Source organism: Coregonus lavaretus (genome assembly GCF_964263955.1).
Source record: "Coregonus lavaretus genome assembly, contig: HAP1_SCAFFOLD_55, whole genome shotgun sequence".
NCBI classification, from domain to species: Eukaryota; Metazoa; Chordata; class Actinopteri; order Salmoniformes; family Salmonidae; genus Coregonus; species Coregonus lavaretus.
The window spans coordinates 2,980,016-3,001,316 of NW_028161934.1; the positions used below are offsets into that span (position 1 = coordinate 2,980,016).

Genomic DNA, 21,301 nt, shown 5'->3' on the forward strand with positions numbered 1-21,301 from the left:
AAGAATTTCGTCATTGAAAATCTTTTCCGGTATGTGAGATAATTTACTTGTTCTCTGTAATATCGTATAGCTTTGTAATCGTGACATTATCTAGTGTGGAGGAAAATATGCAGGTTTCTGGACTCATCCTGACACTGAGCAGGATTGCGTGACGATTACCTTAGCAACCGCGTGACTCAGCATGACAACGTGAACGCGATTGTTCGACAGTCTGCTGGGTGAGGCGTTATACGTTCCTCCATTCATTGCCGAATGAGATTTCTAGATCCTCCTTTCTCTAATATCTCTGCCACGAACTAGTAGCCAGTTGTTGTTGCCCAAAGTGGAATCATATCCAACCCACAGACGTGTACCTATGATGAAAATTACAGGCCCAAAATGGAATCATATCCAACCCACAGACGTGTACCTATGATGAAAATTACAGGCCTCTCATCTTTTTAAGTGGGAGAACTTGCACAATTGGTGGCTGACTAAATACTTTTTTCCCCCACTGTATGTATGTGGACAACTACAAATACCTTGGTGTCTGGTTAGACTGTAAACTCTCCTTCCAGATTCACATGAAGCATCTCCGATCCAAAGTTAAATCTAGAATCGGCTTCCTATTTCGCAACAAAGCCTCCTTCACTCATGCTGCCAAACATGCCCTCGTAAAACGGACTATCCTACCGATCCTTGACTTCGGCGATGTCATTTACAAAATATCCTTCAACATTCTACTCAGCAAATTGGATGTAGTCTATCACAGTGCCATCCGTTTTGTCACCAAAGCCCCATATACTACCCACCATTGTGACCTGTACGCTCTTGTTGGCTGGTCCTCACTACATATTCGTTGCCAAATCACTGGCTCCAGGTCATCTATAAATCACTGCTAGGCAAATCCCCGCCTTATCTTAGCTCATTGGTCACCATAGCAACACCCATCCGTAGTATGCGCTCCAGCAGGTATATCTCACTGGTCATCCCCAAAGCCAACACCTCCTTTGGCCGCCATTCCTTCCAGTTCTCTGCTGCCAATGACTGGAACGAACTGCAAAAATCTCTGAAGCTGGAGACTCCCTCACTAACTTTAAGCATCAGTTGTCAGAGCAGCTTACCGATCACTGCACCTGTACACAGCCCATCTGAAATTAGCCCACCCAACTACCTCATCCCCATATAGTTATTTATTTTGCTCTTTGCACCCCAGTATCTCTCTTTGCACATCATCTCTTGCACATCTATCATTCCAGTGTTAATACTAAATTGTAATTATTTTGCACTATGGCCTATTTATTGCCTTACCTCCATAACTTGCTACATTTGCACACACTGTATATATATTTTCTGTTGTATTTTTGACTTTGTTTTGTTTACCCCATATGTAACTCTGTGTTGTTGTTTTTATCGCACTGCTTTGCTTTATCTTGGCCAGGTCGCAGTTGTAAATGAGAACTTGTTCTCAACTGGCTTACCTGGTTAAATAAAGGTTAAATAAATAAAATAAAATAAATAAATAAAAAACATGTTTCCCATCTCAAGACATTTAATAAAAATATTACTATACTAAGTGCCAAATAAAGTAACATGGTTGAACATATCAGGGGACTACTGAAAACACAACCACCAGATTACATGGGTAAAATAGTTTTTTAAATCAGCCATAAAACCCCCTGTGACAGGAGTAATGGAAGGTTGTTTTGTGAAACAGGGAGTGGCAATTGAATGCAATCTTCACCCAAAAATGTAATTGTTAAAAAAATTCTAGCATGTCTATGTATGGGTAAAAGGGTAGACATGCTCAGTTTTCCACCACAAAACAGCAGTAAATTAACAAAAATAGTGGAACCAGCTCACCTGCTTTTACTTTTGAAAACATATTTTTTTAAGTGTTCAGTTCATGTAACAGGGTTGACCTTAAAATGAGGGACAGACGTAAATGAATTACTAATCACATTCATAATACTCTTCAGAAATGACTTTGTCAAAGCAACAAAATAACTAGTGCTTTACAAAGAGTATGTTTACATGTCTTAGGTTCTGAACAATAATATGCCTATTTGTAAGTCGCTCTGGATAAGAGCGTCTGCTAAATGACGTAAATGTAAATGTATAATAATATAATATGCCATTTAGCAGACACTTTTATCCAAAGCGACTTACAGTCATGCGTGCATACATTTTTGTGTATGGGTGGTCCCAAACAGAGTAAAAACTCAGACATACTAGAAAAAGCTCAAACCAAGGTTATTCACCCACTGGGTCATACAGCTACAAAGACATAATTACACAAGCACATATATTTATACCCTCCTACTAGGCGGAGTCAACTCCTTGCACATCTAGACAGCCAATACATCTCTGTTGCTAGGCAGGAACTGAATTGGTTCCTCTCACTGTTGTAGTCATGCCCCTGCCTGATGCTAGAACCTTTGTGGGCGTGGAAGTATATGTGTGTGAAATAGGACTGTTTCTTCTCACTTCATCTGACCTGACCTTGGGATGAATTCCTCAGTCCTCCCTAATCCACAGCTGTCTTACCTTATCAGTGACTGAAACCAGACTGTTGCCCTTTGCCTCCCTCCTTAGGAGCCATGATATGAACAATAACATGTTTTGACAGAGTGTAAACATTCTGCAACCCCCCTTGTCTCACTCAGTAACTTTCCATACACTTAGTTCCTATCCACCCTCCATTGACCCCAACATTCCTTATACATGGAAAGTAATCAATAAGTTCTAGTATGGTAACATGAATGGGTATATTTCAAGCTAGAATCCAACACATTCACGCTCATAATTTGAAATTAAAGTAGTTATGGCAGTAGGCCGAGTATGGCATTAGTCATGTAAACACCTTACTCTGCTTATCTTAATTGGCTTAAGGTGACAATTGAAGTAACGCTGTTAAAAACACCTGGTTTTCTGAGCAATCTTTCAAATTATTAGGACACGTAAACGCCTTAATCAGATTCATAGAGGCATATGTAATCTACACATGTGCTAGCACGAGCAACGCAAGCTTCCTTTTGCAGTGAGTTCGGGAAAAACTGAAAGTATGAATGTGAAAACTATTTCAAAGATGCAAACTTATTCGGAATCAAATATGCTACTCAAAAATAACATGGTCGCTGTGGTAGTACGTTTATTTTGATTAGCAATTTTCAGCATTTGTCAAAGTCCCATCAGGTAGCCTGATTTCAGATGTCCATGCTATTCAATATCTTTGTTTCACAGGGGACAGCCCTAACCTTTGCTCTCTCAGTGGGAGGGGCTTATCATCTGGGGAGCCTCAACAACATCATGATGCTGACAAGACAGAGAAAAGTCTCAATAAACACCAGCAGAGATGTATAGGGAAGAAACCTCACCACTGCTGCTTTGACTGTGGGAAGAGTTTTGCTAAACAGAGGGAATTGATCATTTACCAGCGGATTCACACTGGAGAGAAACTGTACCGCTGCTCTCAGTGTGGGAAGCGTTTCGCTGCATCTAAAACCTTAAAATCTCAGAGAATTCATACAGGGGAGAGGTCTTACCCCTGCTTTGATTGTGGGAAGATCTTCAGTCAATCAGGAGCTCTGACTACACACCAACACATACACAAAGGAGAGAAGCCTTACAGCTGTGATCAGTGTGGGAAAAGCTTCCGGAAGTCAGGATACCTGACTATACACCAACGCATACACACAGTAGAGAAGCCTTATAGCTGTGATCAGTGTGGGAAGAGCTTCAATCATTCAGGATCAATGACTACACACCAGCACATACACACAGGAGAGAAGCCTTATAGCTGTAATGAGTGTGGGAAGAGCTTTGCTCTATCCGAAAACCTGACTACACACCAACGCATACACACAGGAGAGAAGCCTTATAGCTGTGATCAGTGTGGGAAGAGCTTCAGGAAGTCAAGACACCTGACTACACACCAACGCATACACACAGGAGAGAAGCCTTATAGCTGTGATCAGTGTGGGAAGAGCTTCAGTCAATCAGGAGACCTGACTATACACCAACGAATACACACAGGAGAGAAGCCTTATAGCTGTGATCAGTGTGGGAAGAGCTTCAGGAAGTCAGGACACCTGACTACACACCAACGCATACACACAGGAAAGAAGCCTTATAGCTGTGATCAGTGTGGGAAGAGCTTCAATCATTCAGGACACCTGACTACACACCAACGAATACACACAGGAGAGAAGCCTTATAGCTGTGATCAATGTGGGAAGAGCTTCAATCAATCAGGAGACCTGACTACACACCAACGAATACATACAGGAGAGAAGCCTTATAGCTGTGATCAGTGTGGGAAGAGTTTTGCTCGAGATTTTACCCTGACTACACACCAGCTCACACACACTGGAGAGAAACCTTACTCCTGTCTATGTGGAAAGAGCTTTGCTCATTCAGGGTCACTGAAAAAACACCAGAAAGAACAAACATGTCATATTTTATCTCCCTCTGCTCCGGCACCGGTTCCAGATCCCTAAATAATGTTTCAATACATTACTCTTTACAAGATGTTTTCTATCCCTCATTCTCTAACAGTATACTAAGTCTGATTACTATGGTAACCTGTGTAGCATAATATGCAGCTCTGGATCCATATGTATCAAGCATCTCGTAGTAGGAGTGCTGTGTGTGTGGTGTGGTGTGGTGGGGTGGGGGTGTTCAGAGCTGTATCTTATTTCATTAACTCCTATTATCCATTAAATAATTTTATAATGTAGAATGTTTCAACAATATTAGGTGTGTATTTTTGTATTCAGTAGATCAGGTTCCTTCAATTCCGGTCCTGGAGGGCCGAAACACCTCTGTTTTTCATCCTCTCCTTCTAATCAGGGGCTAATTCAGACCTGGGACACCAGGTGAGTGCAATTAACTACCAGGTAGAAATAAAAAACAGAAGTGTTTCGGCCCTCCAGGACCGGAATTGAAGAACCCTGCAGTAGATCAATAAATTCAATCCATTATCTGCTCAACAATGTCTTCTTATCACATTAATTATGTTTTTAAAATCTATAATTATTATTATTTTTTATAAGGAGCATAGGCCTCTTGTATAATTAGTTTGGTCCTAAAAGATGTTCACATATTTATTATAAATCCCTTCACCAGGTTTTAGTGTAGCTGATGGGACATACGGAAATACAGAAGCCATAGGCCTATTAGTGTGGTCAAATTATGTTGTTGCATTTATTTTTAAATATATTAATAGGGATATCTTTCAACTTTCCTTATTGTATATTAAGTGTGCTCCAAAAAGATGTTCACACATTTTTATTGTGAAGCGAATTATGTGTTGGTTGTTAGGAAGAGGTGTCATGGGGGCAGGAAGCCAGCTCTGCCCATCAGTACTTATAGGTAATGTCAACCACAGACATCACACTCTTCTGTTTTCTCATGGCCAGTAAGGTCTCCTACCAAACTGCTCTCTCTTCACTCTGGAAATACACTTGATAATATCTTATACCTTACCATTCTACTTTTTATTGGGGATTTATTATGCGGCACGAATGCTTGAATGTCATTGTAAAACATACATCTGGAATGTGGTTTCATGTTTTCTTGTTTTGTTTTACATTGCTGATTGCATATTCATTTTTTAAAATATGTATTTTTTTTAATGTTTAGTTGAAGTGGTGTAAAGTAATTAAGTAAAAATACTTGAAAGTACTACTTAAGTACTTTTTTGGGGTGTCTGTACTATTCATATTTTTGACAACTTTTACTTTACTAAATTCCTAAACAAAATTATGTACTTTTTACTCCATACATTTTCCCTGACACCCAAAAGTACTCATTACATTTTGAATGTTTAGCAGGACATGAAAATGGTCTAATTCACACACTATCAAGACAACATCTCTGGTCATCCCTACTGCCATTGATCTGGTGGACTCACTAAACACATGCTTCGTTTCTAAATTATGTCTGAGTGTTGAAGCTTGCCCCTGCCTATCCGTAAATAAATTAAAAACAAGAAAATGGTGCCGTCTGTTTTGCTTAATATAAGGAATTTGAAAATATTAATACTTTTGATACTTAAGTATATTGAAAACCAAATACTTTTAGACTGTTCGCTGCTCTGGCACCCCAATGGTGGAACAAGCTCCCTCACGACGCCAGGACAGCGGAGTCACTCACCACCTTCCGGAGACATTTGAAACCCCACCTCTTTAAGGAATACCTGGGATAGGATAAAGTAATCCTTCTACCCCCCCCCCAAATTGTAAAGTGGTTATCCCACTGGCTATAGGGTGAACGCACCAATTTGTGAGTCGCTCTGGCTAAGAGCGTCTGCTAAATGACGTTAATGTGCCCTTGAGCAAGGCACTTAACCCTAATTGCTCCTGTAAGTCGCTCTGGATAAGAGCGTCTGCTAAATGACTAAAATGTAAATGTAATGTAAATGTAAGTATGATTTTTTTACTGGGTGACTTTTACTTGAGTAATTTTCTATTAAGGAATCTTTACTTTTACTCAAGTATGACAATTGGGTACTTTTCCCACCACTGTATAGTTGTATTATGCAGAAGAGACCAGGATATGTTGTTGCCCTGTGTCCCAACACTCAATGTTATAGTCATGGTCCTGAGAATTAAACCGGTTTAAAACAATCAACAGAGAAACACGTGTCTTACATTGCTACACATCCGTTATAATAAGTGCTTTTTCCTGCTTCATTTCAGTATCAGGTGTAGTTTTTCACCAATTATAAAGTGTGTTTGTTGTCTATCTTTATGTTTCTATGTCTGCAGGTAGTGAGATGCAACAGTAGCCTTGAGAACATCTGGACTAATATAGAACTCTGTTCCAAATTGCTGTCAGGTAAAAGTAGACGATAGCAGACAACATGATCCTTAGTGAAAGGGGTGTTGTTGAACGTTTTTTGACTTTACTCAACTTTTATAGATTAGGTCAAATCTGATCCAATAACTTTCTGAAGTAAGATTAGCCTACATGTCATGTGCGACGTTATGTTGTCATAACGTAATTGAGCTTTGATATTTAAATAGATGTTTGATTAATCTGGTCTAGGTGCATCAGTTGCATCCTTGAGATTTGAATTCTCTCCCGCTAACCCCCTAATCCTTATCTGAACACTGTGACAACATAGTAACTACAGTAGCCTACACATTTCTTGTTTTATGAATAAACACTGAAGAAACAATAGCTCCCACGATGGATCCAGTAAGTCTTGTTTCCTTTTAACAGTATAGGTCTACTGTGCTGTATAAAATGTCTAGGCCTAATTTTCATTATCTTTGATCCTCCACATTCCTGTGTTCGGTTTAAATGGTTGGACAAAAAAACGATGATAAACGTTGTTGGGATTTTGTTCCCTTCAGGAAAGTAGCATACAACTATATCATGTTTAGAAATCTGTGATATTACCTAATTATCTCTTCTTCCTCCCAAAGTGTGCAATTGTTCACCTCCACTAATTTGAAAGTCAGATTATCCATGTATGACCAGATACTCAAATGGCCACTCTAACGATGAAAATACATATTCTGTGGGGTTTATCGGCGGTTGGCATCCAACGTTATGGTGCATTACCACACCTACTGTAATGGAGTGTGGGCCAGAGACAAGGATCGAGGAACTTAGTCCCACCTGCCAGCACCGTTTCTCTTTAAAAAGATAACATATTTGCGACTGTATCTAACAATGTTCTACTCAGTATGCTTATCAAACTCAATCCTGTACCCCCTTCTCCTTCATACTGGATCAGTCTTTCTCTCCCTGTCATACTGCCCACACTGTATCAGTACATGCTCCACTGTCTCTGTTTCCTGGCAGTAATCACACCTTCCTGTTGGATGATTTCCTATCACATTTAATGACATATCCAGACATCCATTTAATGACATATCCAGCTGTGTCCCACCCTTAGCCTTGAAAGGATAGCCTCCTCTCTTCTGTCCATTCCTACCATCCTCCCCTCCCTTACTTTATTCTGTACCTGGAATAGGGATAGATGGCAGCATTCGCGCAAAACTGAAAGCGTGAACCACCGCATTTAACCATGACAAGGTGACTGGGAATATGTTAGAATACAAACAGTGTAGTTATTCCCTCTGTAAGGCAATCAAACAGGCAAAATGTCAGTATAGAGACAAAGTGGAGTCGTAATTCAACGGCTCAGACAAGACGTATGTGTACAGACAATCACGGACTATAAAGGGAAAACCAGCCACGTCTCAGACACCGACGTCTTTTTTCCGGACAAGCTAAACACCTTCTTCACCCGCTTTGAGGATAACACAGTGTCACTGACGCGGCCCGCTACCAAGGACTGTGGGCTCTCCTTCTCCGTGGCCGACGTGAGTAAGACATTCAAGCGTGTTAATCCACGCAAGGCTGCCGGCCAAGACTGCATCCCTAGCCACGTCCTCAGAGCATGCGCAGACCAGCTGGAAGGAGTGTTTACGGACATATTCAATCTCTCCTTATCCCAGTCTGCTGTCCCCACATGCTTCAAGATGTCCACCATTGTTCCCGTACCCAAGAAAGCAAAGGTAACTGAACTAAATGACTATCGCCCCGTAGCACTCACTTCTGTCATCATGAAGTGCTTTGAGAGACTACCTTACCTGACACCCTAGACCCACTTCAATTTGCTTACCGCCCCAATAGATCCACAGACGATGCAATCACCATCACACTGCCCTATCCCATCTGGACAAGAAGAATACCTATGTAAGAATGCTGTTCATTGACTATAGATCAGCATTCAACATCATAGTACCCTCCAAGCTCATCATTAAGCTCGAGGCCCTGGGTCTGAATCCCGCCCTGTGCAACTGGGTCCTGCACTTCCTGACGGGCCGCCCCCAGGTGGTGAAGGTAGTAAACAACACCTCCACTTCGCTGATCCTCAACACTGGGGGCCCACAAGGGTGAGCAAGAGATAGCGAGAGAGAGAGAGAGAGACTGCTGTGACGGACCCACATTTAAGGAAAGCTCTGACTATGTACAGACTCAGTGAGCATAGCCTTGCTATTGAGAAAGGCCACCGTAGGCAGACCTGGTTCTCAAGAGAAGACAGGCTATGTGCACAGTGCCCACAAAATGAGGTGAAAACTGAGCTGCACTTCCTAACCTCTTGCCAAATGTATGACCAGATTACACAGACCCACAAAGAATTTGAAAACAAACCCAATTTTGATAAACTCCCATATCGATTGGTTCAAATACCTCAGTGTGCCAACACAGCAGAAAGATTTGTGACCTGTTGCCACAAGAAAAGGGCAACCAGTGAAGAACAAACACCATTGTAAATGCAACCCATATTTATGTTGATTTATTTTCCCTTTTGTACTTGAACTATTTGCACATAATATGACATTTGAAATGTCTTTATTCTTTTGGAACATTTGTGAGTGGAATGTTTACTGTAAAAAAGAAGAAGTTTATTTCACTTTTGTTTGTCTATTTCACTTGCTTTGGCAATGTTAACATATGTTTCCCATGCAAATAAAGCCCTTAAATTGAAATTGAATTGAGAGAGGGGGAGCAGGGTTGTACACCGAAGTTAGATGGTAATTAAAATACGTAAATCCCAAAATGGTGACAAATACTGACATTTAATCAATTACAAATTACATGACCCTTCCCTGTACCAAAAAATAATAAACCCTCCCCAGACTGAAATTGAAAAAACATAACCTTCCCCCATTTTCGTCCAGAAATACAGTAATTAGGTACATTACTGCATGTCCCTAAAATGTAATGGGTTTATACTATAGTCCAGTTGGAGGCGGTAATGCAAGAGATTGGATGCCAACCACCATTAAAGCCCACTGAAGAAGAAGAATTTCGTCATTGCAAATATTTTCCAATATGTGAGATCATTTACCTATTCTCAGTAATATCGTATTGCTTTGGAATCGTGACGTTATCTACTGTGGAGGAAATACCCTGACTCTGAGAAGGGATTGCGTGACCCAGCATAACAACTTGAACGCGTTATACGTTTTTCCATTAATTGCCGAATGAGATTCCTAGATCCTTTCTCTAATATCTCTGCCATGAGCTCATAAATCGAGATAGCTGTGTATTTTACTACTGCATGGCCAGTGTGAGCCAGAATGCTAACAAGCCAGCTACATGTCAGTCAGTAGTTGTCCTTCCAAATGCGGTGGTCACTGGATAAACTAGCTATGAGTTGAACATTTGTCAGAAAACGAACTAGTAGCCAGTTGTTGTTGTCCATGGTGGAATCATATCTAACCCACAGGCTCTTGGAGGTTATGTACATACACGAGCTCCGGAATTTAGCTAACGTAGCGTCGCGAATTAGCATTAATCTAACTAGCTCAGCTGTATTATAACAAAACGGATGATGTGAATCAAACACTAGCTAGCTAGCAAGCCATCCTCGGCGACAACGCTATTGTGGCGCTGGAATGTCAGATACATGTTTTAATTTTATGTTAACTGTCATTGAAGTTGATGGTTACCACTGATTTCAGATATGAAGAAAGATCAACTGTCCGCCATTTTTTATGTTTCGTTCAGAGTGAAAGTAAGATTCCCGGCAAACCCGTTGTGAACACTTAAAACAAAGTAACTGTACTGCTGTAGCCAACACATTTCTGGTCTAAGACAAGTTGTCTGATGAAGAAACGCTAAAGAAACAATAGATTCTGCAATGGATCCGGTAAGTCTGGTTTCCTTTTAACAGTATAGGCCTGCTATGCTGTTTAAAATGTATAGGCCTAGTTATCATCTTTGATCCACCACATTCCTGTGTTCTGTGTTAGTGGCTGGACCCAAAAAAAAACATGACGGTAAAACTTGTTGGGATTTTTTTTTCTAAAGCTAAGTAACCTACTACTTTATCATGTGTAGGAATATGTGTCTATTACTTAATTATCTCTCCTTCCTCCCAAAGTGTGCACTCGTTCACCTCCACTAATTTGAAAGTCAGATGATCCATTATATGACCAGATCCTCAAATGGCCACTCTAACATTGAAAATACTTGTGTGGGGTTTATCAGTGGTTGGCATCGAACGTTATGGTGCATTATGCCACCTACTGTAATGGAGTGTGGGCCAGAGACAAGGATCGAGGAACTTAATCCCACCTGCCAGCCCCGTTTCTCTTTAAAAAGATAACATATTTGCGACTGTATCTAACAATGTTCTACTCAGTATGCTTATCAAACTCAATCCTGTACCCCCTTCTCCCTCATACTGGATCAGTCTCTCTCTTTCCCTATCATACTGCCCACACTGTATCAGTGCATGCTCCACTGTCTCTGTTTCCTGGCAGTAATCACACCTTCCTGTTGGATGCTTTCCTATCACATTTAATGACTTATTCAGCTGGCTGTGTCCCACCCTTAGCCTTGTAAGGATGGCCTCCTCTCTTCTGTCCATTCCTACCATCCTCCCCTACATTACTCTGTACCTGGAATAGGGGCGGCAGATAGCCTAGCGGTTTAGAGCGTTGGGCCAGTAACCCGAGCAGACTAGGTGAAAAATCTGTCAATGTGCCTTTGAGCATCTTAACCCTAATTGCGCCTGTAAATTGCTCAAGATAAGCACATCTGCTAAATGACTAAAATTTAAACAATGAATAGATGCCTGCCCTGAGTGTCACTGTTCCACTTTTCCTGCCATCTCTGCACCACCACTGCCCATATCATTCCCTTAGCCTCGCTTATTAGCACCTCCACCTCCTGTCTCCTAAGGGCCTGTTTAGCTAGCACATCTACTTCCTCATTCCCTTCCACCCACACATGGGCCGGGACCTAAGCAAAGCTTATATGGACACCCCATCTGTCTCACCCAGGCATGAATTTGAATTCCCTCATATAGCAGGCCTTGTCTGCTATGTTAGCTAAATGATTGCAGACTTATCAACACAGCACGAGTCAGAACATATAACTACTCTGTCTGGCTTGACTTCCTCCACCCACTGCATGGCCAACAGTACGGCCATCAGCTCTGCCATGTACACAGCCAGGTGGTCTGTAATACGTCTCCTGACAGCCACCCCCACTTTACTGTTCAACAAAGGCTGATCCAGTCTGACCTGTCTTTGGATCTTTTGATCCATCTGTATATATGGGCAAAAAAATACTGATTTACAGTTTCCAGTCGCCTTTTAAAGAACTCGCAAGGATCAACCCCCTCCCTGTCTTTCCGTACTCTCTCCAACACTTGTAAATCAACTACTGGAGGTGGGAGTAGCCATGGTGGACTCACAGGGATAGGTACTGTGGGGCTAAAGTCCCTGCCATACAATCCCATCTGCCTCGCCTGGTTATCACCCACCCACAAAGCTTTTATTCTGTCCATGTTCATGCTCCCAACTTTTCTGTAGCACCCCTTTTGTGGGGTGGGACACCCCATGTTCCTGTAAGTTAACCCAATAATTAATTGGCAGTGATTGCCTTCTAATATGTAATGGCAATGAAAATAAATGTATTTTAAAGAATGTAAAGCTGTCGTTACCACAGCCACAATGCCTAAAATGTTTATCGTAGAAATTCATGGAAACAAAAATGTGCTTTTTTGATTTTAAGGTTAGGGTCAGGCATAAGGTTAGCAGTGTGGTTAAGGTTAGGTTTAGGATTACAATTTTAAGAACAATTGTAGAAATAGGTGTGGTTTATGGCTTTGTGGCTGTGGTAACTAGTGACGACCTGTCACTAGGTTTTTTTTCTCAAGTTGCTGGCATTACATTTGACATTTTAGTCATTTAGCAGACGCTCTTATCCAGAGCGACTTACAGTTAGTGAGTGCATACATTTTTCATACTGTCATGTATATTTGATCAAATAAGCCACATGTCGCCTCTTCCTGTTTTGAAAGGAAATGACTGGTATAAGAAATATGGTGGAAACTCTGACTAGCCCATGCCTCCACCAACCCAATGCTATTAGATTTGTGGGAAGTAGTGAATGATTGAACATTTCAGGAAAAATGAGATATTCTAGGGATGCACCCAAATCAATCAGAGGTGTAGACTAAATTAATAAAATGTTTGGTTTAATGATAAACTGTTTAATATTTATTGTGGCCAACAGGACAAAGGTAGCCCGTTCCCCTCCACCCTCCCAGAGTCCCCAGGTCAAACACCTCCCGGTACCACTTTACTGCTGGGTCTGGTCGACTGCAGGAAAACACCGGGGCAGAGTGGAACTGAGAGAGGAGGAGGAGAAGAGAAGGAACATGGAGATTTGATTTCATTAAGTAAGAACCATGGTGTGTAGATTAGACTACAGTCTGCTTCTGTAACAATAGTGGAGGTGCATAAAGATGGCGGCCCGCATGTACCTACCACAAATTCCTCATTTTGCTAAGTTCACTGTATTGTACATTGCTCTCCTTTACTGTTTTTTTGGTATGGTCATTAGCATTGTAAACATGATCCCAATTTTAGCTTCAAGACGCTGGCAATTTAAAAAAAAAACGAAAAAGTAGATTGTGTTGATTTATTGGAACATTGAACAATGTCGCACACCGTAGTTTCATAACTCAGTGGATAGTGCTACAACAATGATGTCATATCAGAATTCTGCCATCTTTATGCACTTTAGTCATTCATTGATTAATTATATACAGTGAGGGGAAAAAGTATTTGATCCCCTGCTGATTTTGTACGTTTGCCCACTGACAAAGACATGATCAGTCTATAATTTTAATGGTAGGTTTATTTGAACAGTGAGAGACAGAATAACAACAAAACAATCCAGAAAAATGCATGTCAAAAATGTTATAAATTGATTTGCATTGTAATGAGGGAAATAAGTATTTGACCCCCTCTCAATCAGAAAGATTTCTGGCTCCCAGGTGTCTTTTTATACAGGTAACGAGCTGAGATTAAGAGCACACTCTTAAAGGGAGTGCTCCTAATCTCAGCTTGTTACCTGTATATAAGACACCTGTCCACAGAAGCAATCAATCAATCAGATTCCAAACTCTCCACCATGGCGAAGACCAAAGAGCTCTCCAAGGATGTCAGGGACAAGATTGTAGACCTACACAAGGCTGGAATGGGCTACAAGACCATCGCCAAGCAGCTTGGTGAGAAGGTGACAACAGTTGGTGTGATTATTCGCAAATGGAAGAAACACAAAAGACCTGTCAATCTCCCTCTGCCTGGGGCTCCATGCAAGATCTCACCTCGTGGAGTTGCAATGAACATGAGAACAGTGAGGAATCAGCCCAGAACTACACGGGAGGATCTTGTCAATGATCTCAAGGCAGCTGGGACCGTAGTCACCAAGAAAACATTAGGTAACACACTACGCCGTGAAGGACTGAAATCCTGCAGCGCCCGCAAGGTCCTCCTGCTTAAGAAAGCACATATAAAGACCCGTTTGAAGTTTGCCAATGAACATCTGAATGATTCAGAGGAGAACTGGGTGAAAGTGTTGTGGTCAGATGAGACCAAAATCGAGCTCTTTGGCATCAACTCAACTCGCCGTGTTTGGAGGAGGAGGAATGCTGCCTATGACCCCAAGAACACCATCCCCACCGTCAAACATGGAGGTGGAAACATTATGCTTTGGGGGTGTTTTTCTGCTAAGGGGACAGGACAACTTCACCGCATCAAAGGGACAATGGACAGGGCCATGTACTGTCAAATCTTGGGTGAGAACCTCCTTCCCTCAGCCAGGGCATTGAAAATGGGTCGTGGATGGGTATTCCAGCATGACAATGACCCAAAACACACGGCCAAGGCAACAAAGGAGTGGCTCAAGAAGAGGCACATTAAGGTCCTGGAGTGGCCTAGCAGGTCTCCAGACCTTAATCCCATAGAAAATCTGTGGAGGGTGCTGAAGGTTCGAGTTGCCAAACGTCAGCCTCGGAACCTTAATGACTTGGAGAAGATCTGCAAAGAGGAGTGGGACAAAATCCCTCCTGAGATGTGTGCAAACCTGGTGGCCAACTACTAAAAACATCTGACCTCTGTGATTGCCAACAAGGGTTTTGCCACCAAGTACTAAGTCATGTTTTGCAGAGGGGTCAAATACTTATTTCCCTCATTAAAATGCAAATCAATTTATAACATTTTTGACATCGGTCTTTCTGGATTTTGTTGTTGTTATTCTGTCTCTCACTCTTAAAATAAACCTACCATTACAATTATAGACTGATCATTTCTTTGTCCGTGGGCAAACATACAAAATCAGCAGGGGATCAAATACTTTTTTCCCTCACCCAGATGAAATGATCTGGGTCATTCCACCCATTTTTAAAAGTGTACAGTTAAAGTCAGAAGTTTACATACACCTTAGCCAAATACTCAGTTTCACAATTCCTGACATTTAATCCTAGTAAAAATTCCCTGTTTTAGGTCAGTTAGGATCACCACTTTATTTTAAGAATGTGAAATGTCAGAATAAGAGTAGAGTGAATTATTTCATCTTTTATTTATCTCATCACATTCCCAGTGGGTCAGAAGTTTACATACACTCAATTAGTATTTGGTAGCATTGCCTTTAAATTGTTTTAACTTGGGTCAAACGTGTCGGGTAGCCTTCCACAAGCTTCCCACAATAAGTTGGGTGAATTTTGGCCCGTTCTTCCTGACAGAGCTGGTGTAACTGAGTCAGGTTTGTAGGCCTCCTTGCTCGCACACGCCTTTTCGGTTCTGCCCACAAATGTTCTATAGGATTGAGGTCAGGGCTTTGTGATGGCTACTCCAATACCTTGACTTTGTTGTCCTTAAGCCATTTTGCCACAACTTTGGAAGTATGCTTGGGGTCATTGTCCATTTGGAAGACCCATTTGCAAGCCAAGCTTTAACTTCCTGACTGATATCTTGAGATGTTGCTTCAATATATCCACATAATTTTCCTTCCTCATGATGCCATCTATTTTGCGAAGTGCACCAGTCCCTCCTGCAGCAAAGCACCCCCACAGCATGATGCTGCCACCCCCGTGCTTCACGGTTTGGATGGTGTTCTTTGGCTTGCAAGCATCCCCCTTTTTCCTCCAACCATAAGGATGGTCATTATGTTCAAACAGTTCTATTTTTGTTTCATCAGACCAGAGGACATTTATTCAAAAAGTACGGTCTTTGTCCCCATGTGCAGTTGCAAACCGTAGTTTGGCTTTTTTAATGGCGGTTTTGGAGCAGTGGCTTCTTCCATGCTGAGCGGCCTTTCAGGTTATGTCGATATAGGACTCGTTTTACTGTGGATATAGATACTTTTGTACCCGTTTCCTCCAGCATCTTCACAAGGTCCTTTGCTGTTGTTCTGGGATTGATTTGCACTTTTCGCACCAAAGTACGTTCATCTCTAGGAGACAGAACGCGTCTCCTTCCTGAGCGGTTTGATGGCTGCGTGGTCCCATGGTGTTTATACTTGCGTACTATTGTTTGTACAGATGAACGTGGTACCTTCAGGCATTTGGAAATTGCGCCCAAGGATGAACCAGACTTGTGGAGGTCTACAATTTTTTTTTTGAGGTCTTGGCTGATTTCTTTAGATTTTCCCATGATGTCAAGCAAAGAGGCACTGAGTTTGAAGGTAGGCCTTGAAATACATCCACAGGTACACCTCCAATTGACTCAAATGATGTAAATTAGCCTATCAGAAGCTTCTAAAGCCATGACATCATTTTCTGGAATGTTCCAAGCTGTTTAAAGGCACAGTCAACCACTGGAGTGATACAGTGTATTATAAGTGAAATAATCTGTCTGTAAACAATTGTTGGAAAAATTACTTGTCATGCACAAAGTAGATGTCCTAACCAACTTGCCAAAACTATAGTTTGTTAACAAGACATTTGTGGAGTGGTTGAAAAACGAGTTTTAATGACTGCAACCTAAGTGTATGTAAACTTCCGACTTCAACTGTAACTAATTAACATTCTGTAATAAAGAGCACATGTTTTCCCATCTCAAGACATTGAATAAAAATAGTACTACACTAAGTGCCAAATAAAGTAACAGTGTTGACCGTAACAGGGGACTACTGAAAACATCAAACCCACTGGATAACATGGGTAACATAGTCCTTTAATTCAGCCATAAAACCGCTTGTGACCGGGGAAATAGAAGGTTGTTTTATGAAACGGAGTGGGAATTGAATGCAATATAATTGTTAAAACATTTCTAGCATGTCTATGAATGGGTAAAAGGGTTGACTTGCTCAGTTTTCCACCACAAAACACCAGTAAATTGACAGAGTAGAACCAGCTGACCTGCTTTTACTCTGATTTGACTATTAGATGTTCAATGTTTGTTTTGCAAAAAAATTTTTTTAAAGGAATAGTTTCACCATATTAAAACGAGAGTTCAGTTCATGTAACAGGGTTGACCTTAAAATGAGGGACAGATGTAAATGATTTACTAATCACATTCATAATAATCTAGAGAAATGACTTTGTCAAGAAACGAAATAACTAGTGCTTTACAATGAGTATGTTTACATGTGTTTGGTTCTGAACAAACAGAATAAAAACTCAGACAACTAGAAAAAGCTTAAACAAAGTATATTCACCCACTGGGTCATACAGCTACAAAGACGTGATTACACAAGCGCATATATTTATACCCTCCTACAAGGGCGGAGTCAACTCCTTGCACATCTAGACAGCCAATACATCTCTGTTGCTAGGCAGGAACTTCAATGGTTCCTCTCACTGGTGTAGTCATGTTCCTGCCTGATGCTAGAACCTTTGTGGGCGTGGAAGTATATGTGTGTGAAATAGGACTGTTTCTTCTCACTTCATCTGACCTGACCTCGGGATGAATTCCTCAGTCCTCCCTAATCCACGGCTGTCTTACCTTATCAGTGACTGAAACCAGACTGTTGCCCTTTGCCTCCCTCCTTAGGAGCCATGATATGAACAATAACATGTTTTGACAGAATGTAAACACTTCTGCACCCCCCCTTGTCTCACTCAGTAACTTTCCATACACTTAGTTCCTATCCACCCTCCATTGACCCCAACATATACATTCCTTATACATGGAAAGTAATCAATAAGTTCTAGTATGGTAACATGAATAGGTATATTTCAAGCAAGAATCCAACACACACACTCATCTGACATTAAACTGGTTATGGCAGTAGGCAGAGTATGCCATTAGTCATGTAAACACCTTACTCTGCTTTTCTTAATTGGCTTTAGGTGACAATCGAAGTAATGATGTTAAAAACACCTGGTTTTCTGAGCAATCTTTCAAATGATTAGGACACGTAAACGCCTTACTCAGATTCATAGAGGCATATTTAATCTGCACATGTGCTAGCACGAACAGCACAAGCTTTCTTCTTTGCACGAGTGCAGTGAGTTCGGGGAAAAACTGAAAGTATGCATCTTAGAAATCGTTTTCACAAACTTTATATGTGCGAATTCGGAATCAAATATACTTAGTAGTACGGTAGTACGTTTATTTTGATGGCAATTTATCATTAATCAAAGTCCCATCAGGTAGCCTGATTTCAGATGTTCATGCTATTTAATATCTTTGTTTCACAGGGGACAGTTGCTCTCTCGGTGGGAGGGGCTTATCATCTGGGGAGCCTCGACAACATCATGATGCTGACAAGACAGAGAAGAGTCTCTCCAGATCAGATCGTTTCAATAAACACCAGCAGACATGTATAGGGAAGAAACCTCACCACTGCTGCTTTGACTGTGGGAAGGGTTTTGCTAAACAGAGGGAATTGATAATTCACCAACTGATTCACACTGGAGAGAAACCGTACCGCTGCTCTCAGTGTGGGAAGGGTTTTGCTGCATCTAAAACCTTAAAATCTCACCAGAGAATTCATACAGGGGAGAGGCCCTACCCCTGCTTTGTTTGTGGGAAGACCTTCAGTCAATCAGGACACCTGACTACACACCAACGCATACACACAGGAGAGAAGCCTTATAGCTGTGATCAGTGTGGGATGAGCTTCCGGAAGTCAGGACACCTGACCAGACACCAACGCATACATACAGGAGCGAAGCCTTATAGCTGTGATCAATGTGAGAAGAGCTTCAGCCAATCAGGATCCCTGATTACACACCAACGGATACACACAGGAGAGAAGCCTTATAGCTGTGAGCAGTGTGGGAAGAGCTTCAATCATTCAGGACATCTGTCTACACACCAACGCATACACACAGGAGAGAAGCCTTATAGCTGTGATCAGTGTGGGAAGAGCTTCAATCATTCAGGATCCCTGATTACACACCAACGCATACACACAGGAGAGAAGCCGTACAGCTGTGATCAGTGTGGGAAGAGCTTCAATCATTCAGGATCCCTGATTACACACCAACGCATACACACAGGAGAGAAGCCTTATAGCTGTGATCAGTGTGGGAAGAGCTTCAATCATTCAGGACTTCTGACTACACACCAACGCATACACACAGGAGAGAAGAGTTATAGCTGTGATCAGTGTGGGAAGAGCTTCAATCATTCAGGACTCCTGACTAGACACCAGCGCATACACACAGGAGAGAAGCCTTATAGCTGTGATCAGTGTGGGAAGAGCTTTGCTCGAGATTCCACCCTGACTGCACACCAACGCATACACACAGGAGAGAAGCCTTATAGCTGTGATCAGTGTGGAAAGAGCTTCAGTCATTCAGGACACCTGACTACACACCAACGCATACACACAGGAGAAAAGCCTTATAGCTGTGATCAGTGTGGGAAGCGCTTCAATCAATCAGGAGCCCTGACTACACACCAACGCATACATACAGGAGATAAGCCTTATAGCTGTGATCAGTGTGGGAAGAGCTTCAATCATTCAGGATCCCTGACTACACACCAACGTATACACACAGGAGAGAAGCCGTACAGCTGTGATCAGTGTGGGAAGAGCTTCAATCATTCAGGATCCCTAATTACACACCAACGCATACACACAGGAGAGAAGCCTTATAGCTGTGATCAGTGTGGGAAGAGCTTCAATCAATCAGGAGAACTGACTTCACACCAACGCATACACACAGGAGAGAAGCCTTATAGCTGTGATCAGTGTGGGAAGAGGTTTGCTCAAGATTCCGCCCTGACTGCACACCAACGCATACACACAGGAGAGAAGCCTTATAGCTGTGATCAGTGTGGGAAGAGCTTCAATCAATCAGGATACCTGACTACACACCAACGCATACACACAGGAGAGAAACCTTACTCCTGTCTATGTGGAAAGAGCTTTGCTCATTCAGGGTCACTGAAAAAACACCAGAAAGAACAAACATGTCATTTTTTATCTCCCTCCTCTCCTGCACCGGTTCCAGATCCCTAAATAAAGTTTCAATAGAAAACATATTGTGAAGAGTCATCCATCTCCCATTCTCTAACATTATACTAAGTCTGAATTCCATGATAACCTATGTAGCATAATGTCAAGCTCTGGATCCATATCTATCATTCGTCTAGGAGTGCTGTGTGTTGTGGGGTGGGGGATGTTGAAGTGGGTGGGGGTTTTCATAGCTGTATCTTATTTCATTAACTCCTATTAGCCATTAAATACTTGTATCATGTATAATAATGTTTCAACAATACGAGATGTGTATTCTTGTTTTTAATAGATCAATAAATTCAATTAATTATCTGCTTAACAACATCTGCTTATCACATTACAGTGGCTTGCGAAAGTATTCACCCCCCTTGGCATGCTTCCTATTTTGTTGCCTTACAACCTGGAATTAAAATTGATTTTTTGGAGGTTTGTATAATTTTATTTACACAAGATGCCTACCACTTTGAAGATGCAAAATATTTTTTTGGGTGAAATAAACAAGAAAAGTATCAAAAAAACGGAATTTGAGCGTGCATAACTTTTCTCACCCCCAAAGTCAATACTTTATAGAGCCACCTTTTGCAGCAATTACAGCTGCAAGTCTCTTGGGGTATGTCTCTATAAGCTTGGCACATCTAGCCACTGGGATTTTTGACCATTCTTCAAGACAAAACTGCTCCAGCTCCTTCAAGTTGGATGGGTTCCGCTGGTGTACAGAAATCTTTAAGTCATACCACAGATTCTCAATTGGATTGAGGTCTGGGCTTTGACTAGGCCATTCCAAGACATTTAAAAGTTTCCCCTTAAACCACTCGAGTGTTGTTTTAGCTGTATGCTTAGGGACATTGTCCTGCTGGAAGGTGAACCTCCGTCCCAGTCTCAAATCTCTGGAAGACTGAAACAGGTTTCCCTCAAGAATTTCCCTGTATTTAGCGCCATCCATCATTCCTTCAATTCTGACCAGTTTCCCAGTCCCTGCCGATGGAAAAACATCCCCACAGCATGATGCTGCCACCATGCTTCACTGTGGGGATGGTGTTCTCGGGGTGATGATTTGTTGGGTTTGCGCCAGACACAGCGT

At 41.7% G+C, this 21,301-nt stretch overlaps 1 protein-coding gene across 1 annotated transcript; it reads left to right on the forward strand.

The window, feature by feature from the left end:
* Positions 1 to 9,860: 9,860 nt before the first annotated feature.
* Positions 9,861 to 20,402, forward strand: LOC311119834 (uncharacterized protein). The gene is made up of 3 exons (XM_084194495.1): positions 9,861 to 10,657; positions 13,036 to 13,213; positions 18,452 to 20,402. Exons 1-3 carry the CDS (start codon positions 10,649 to 10,651, stop codon positions 20,221 to 20,223), a joined length of 1,959 nt encoding a protein of 652 aa, XP_084050621.1. The 5' UTR covers positions 9,861 to 10,648; the 3' UTR covers positions 20,224 to 20,402.
* The last annotated feature ends 899 nt before the right edge of the window (positions 20,403 to 21,301 follow it).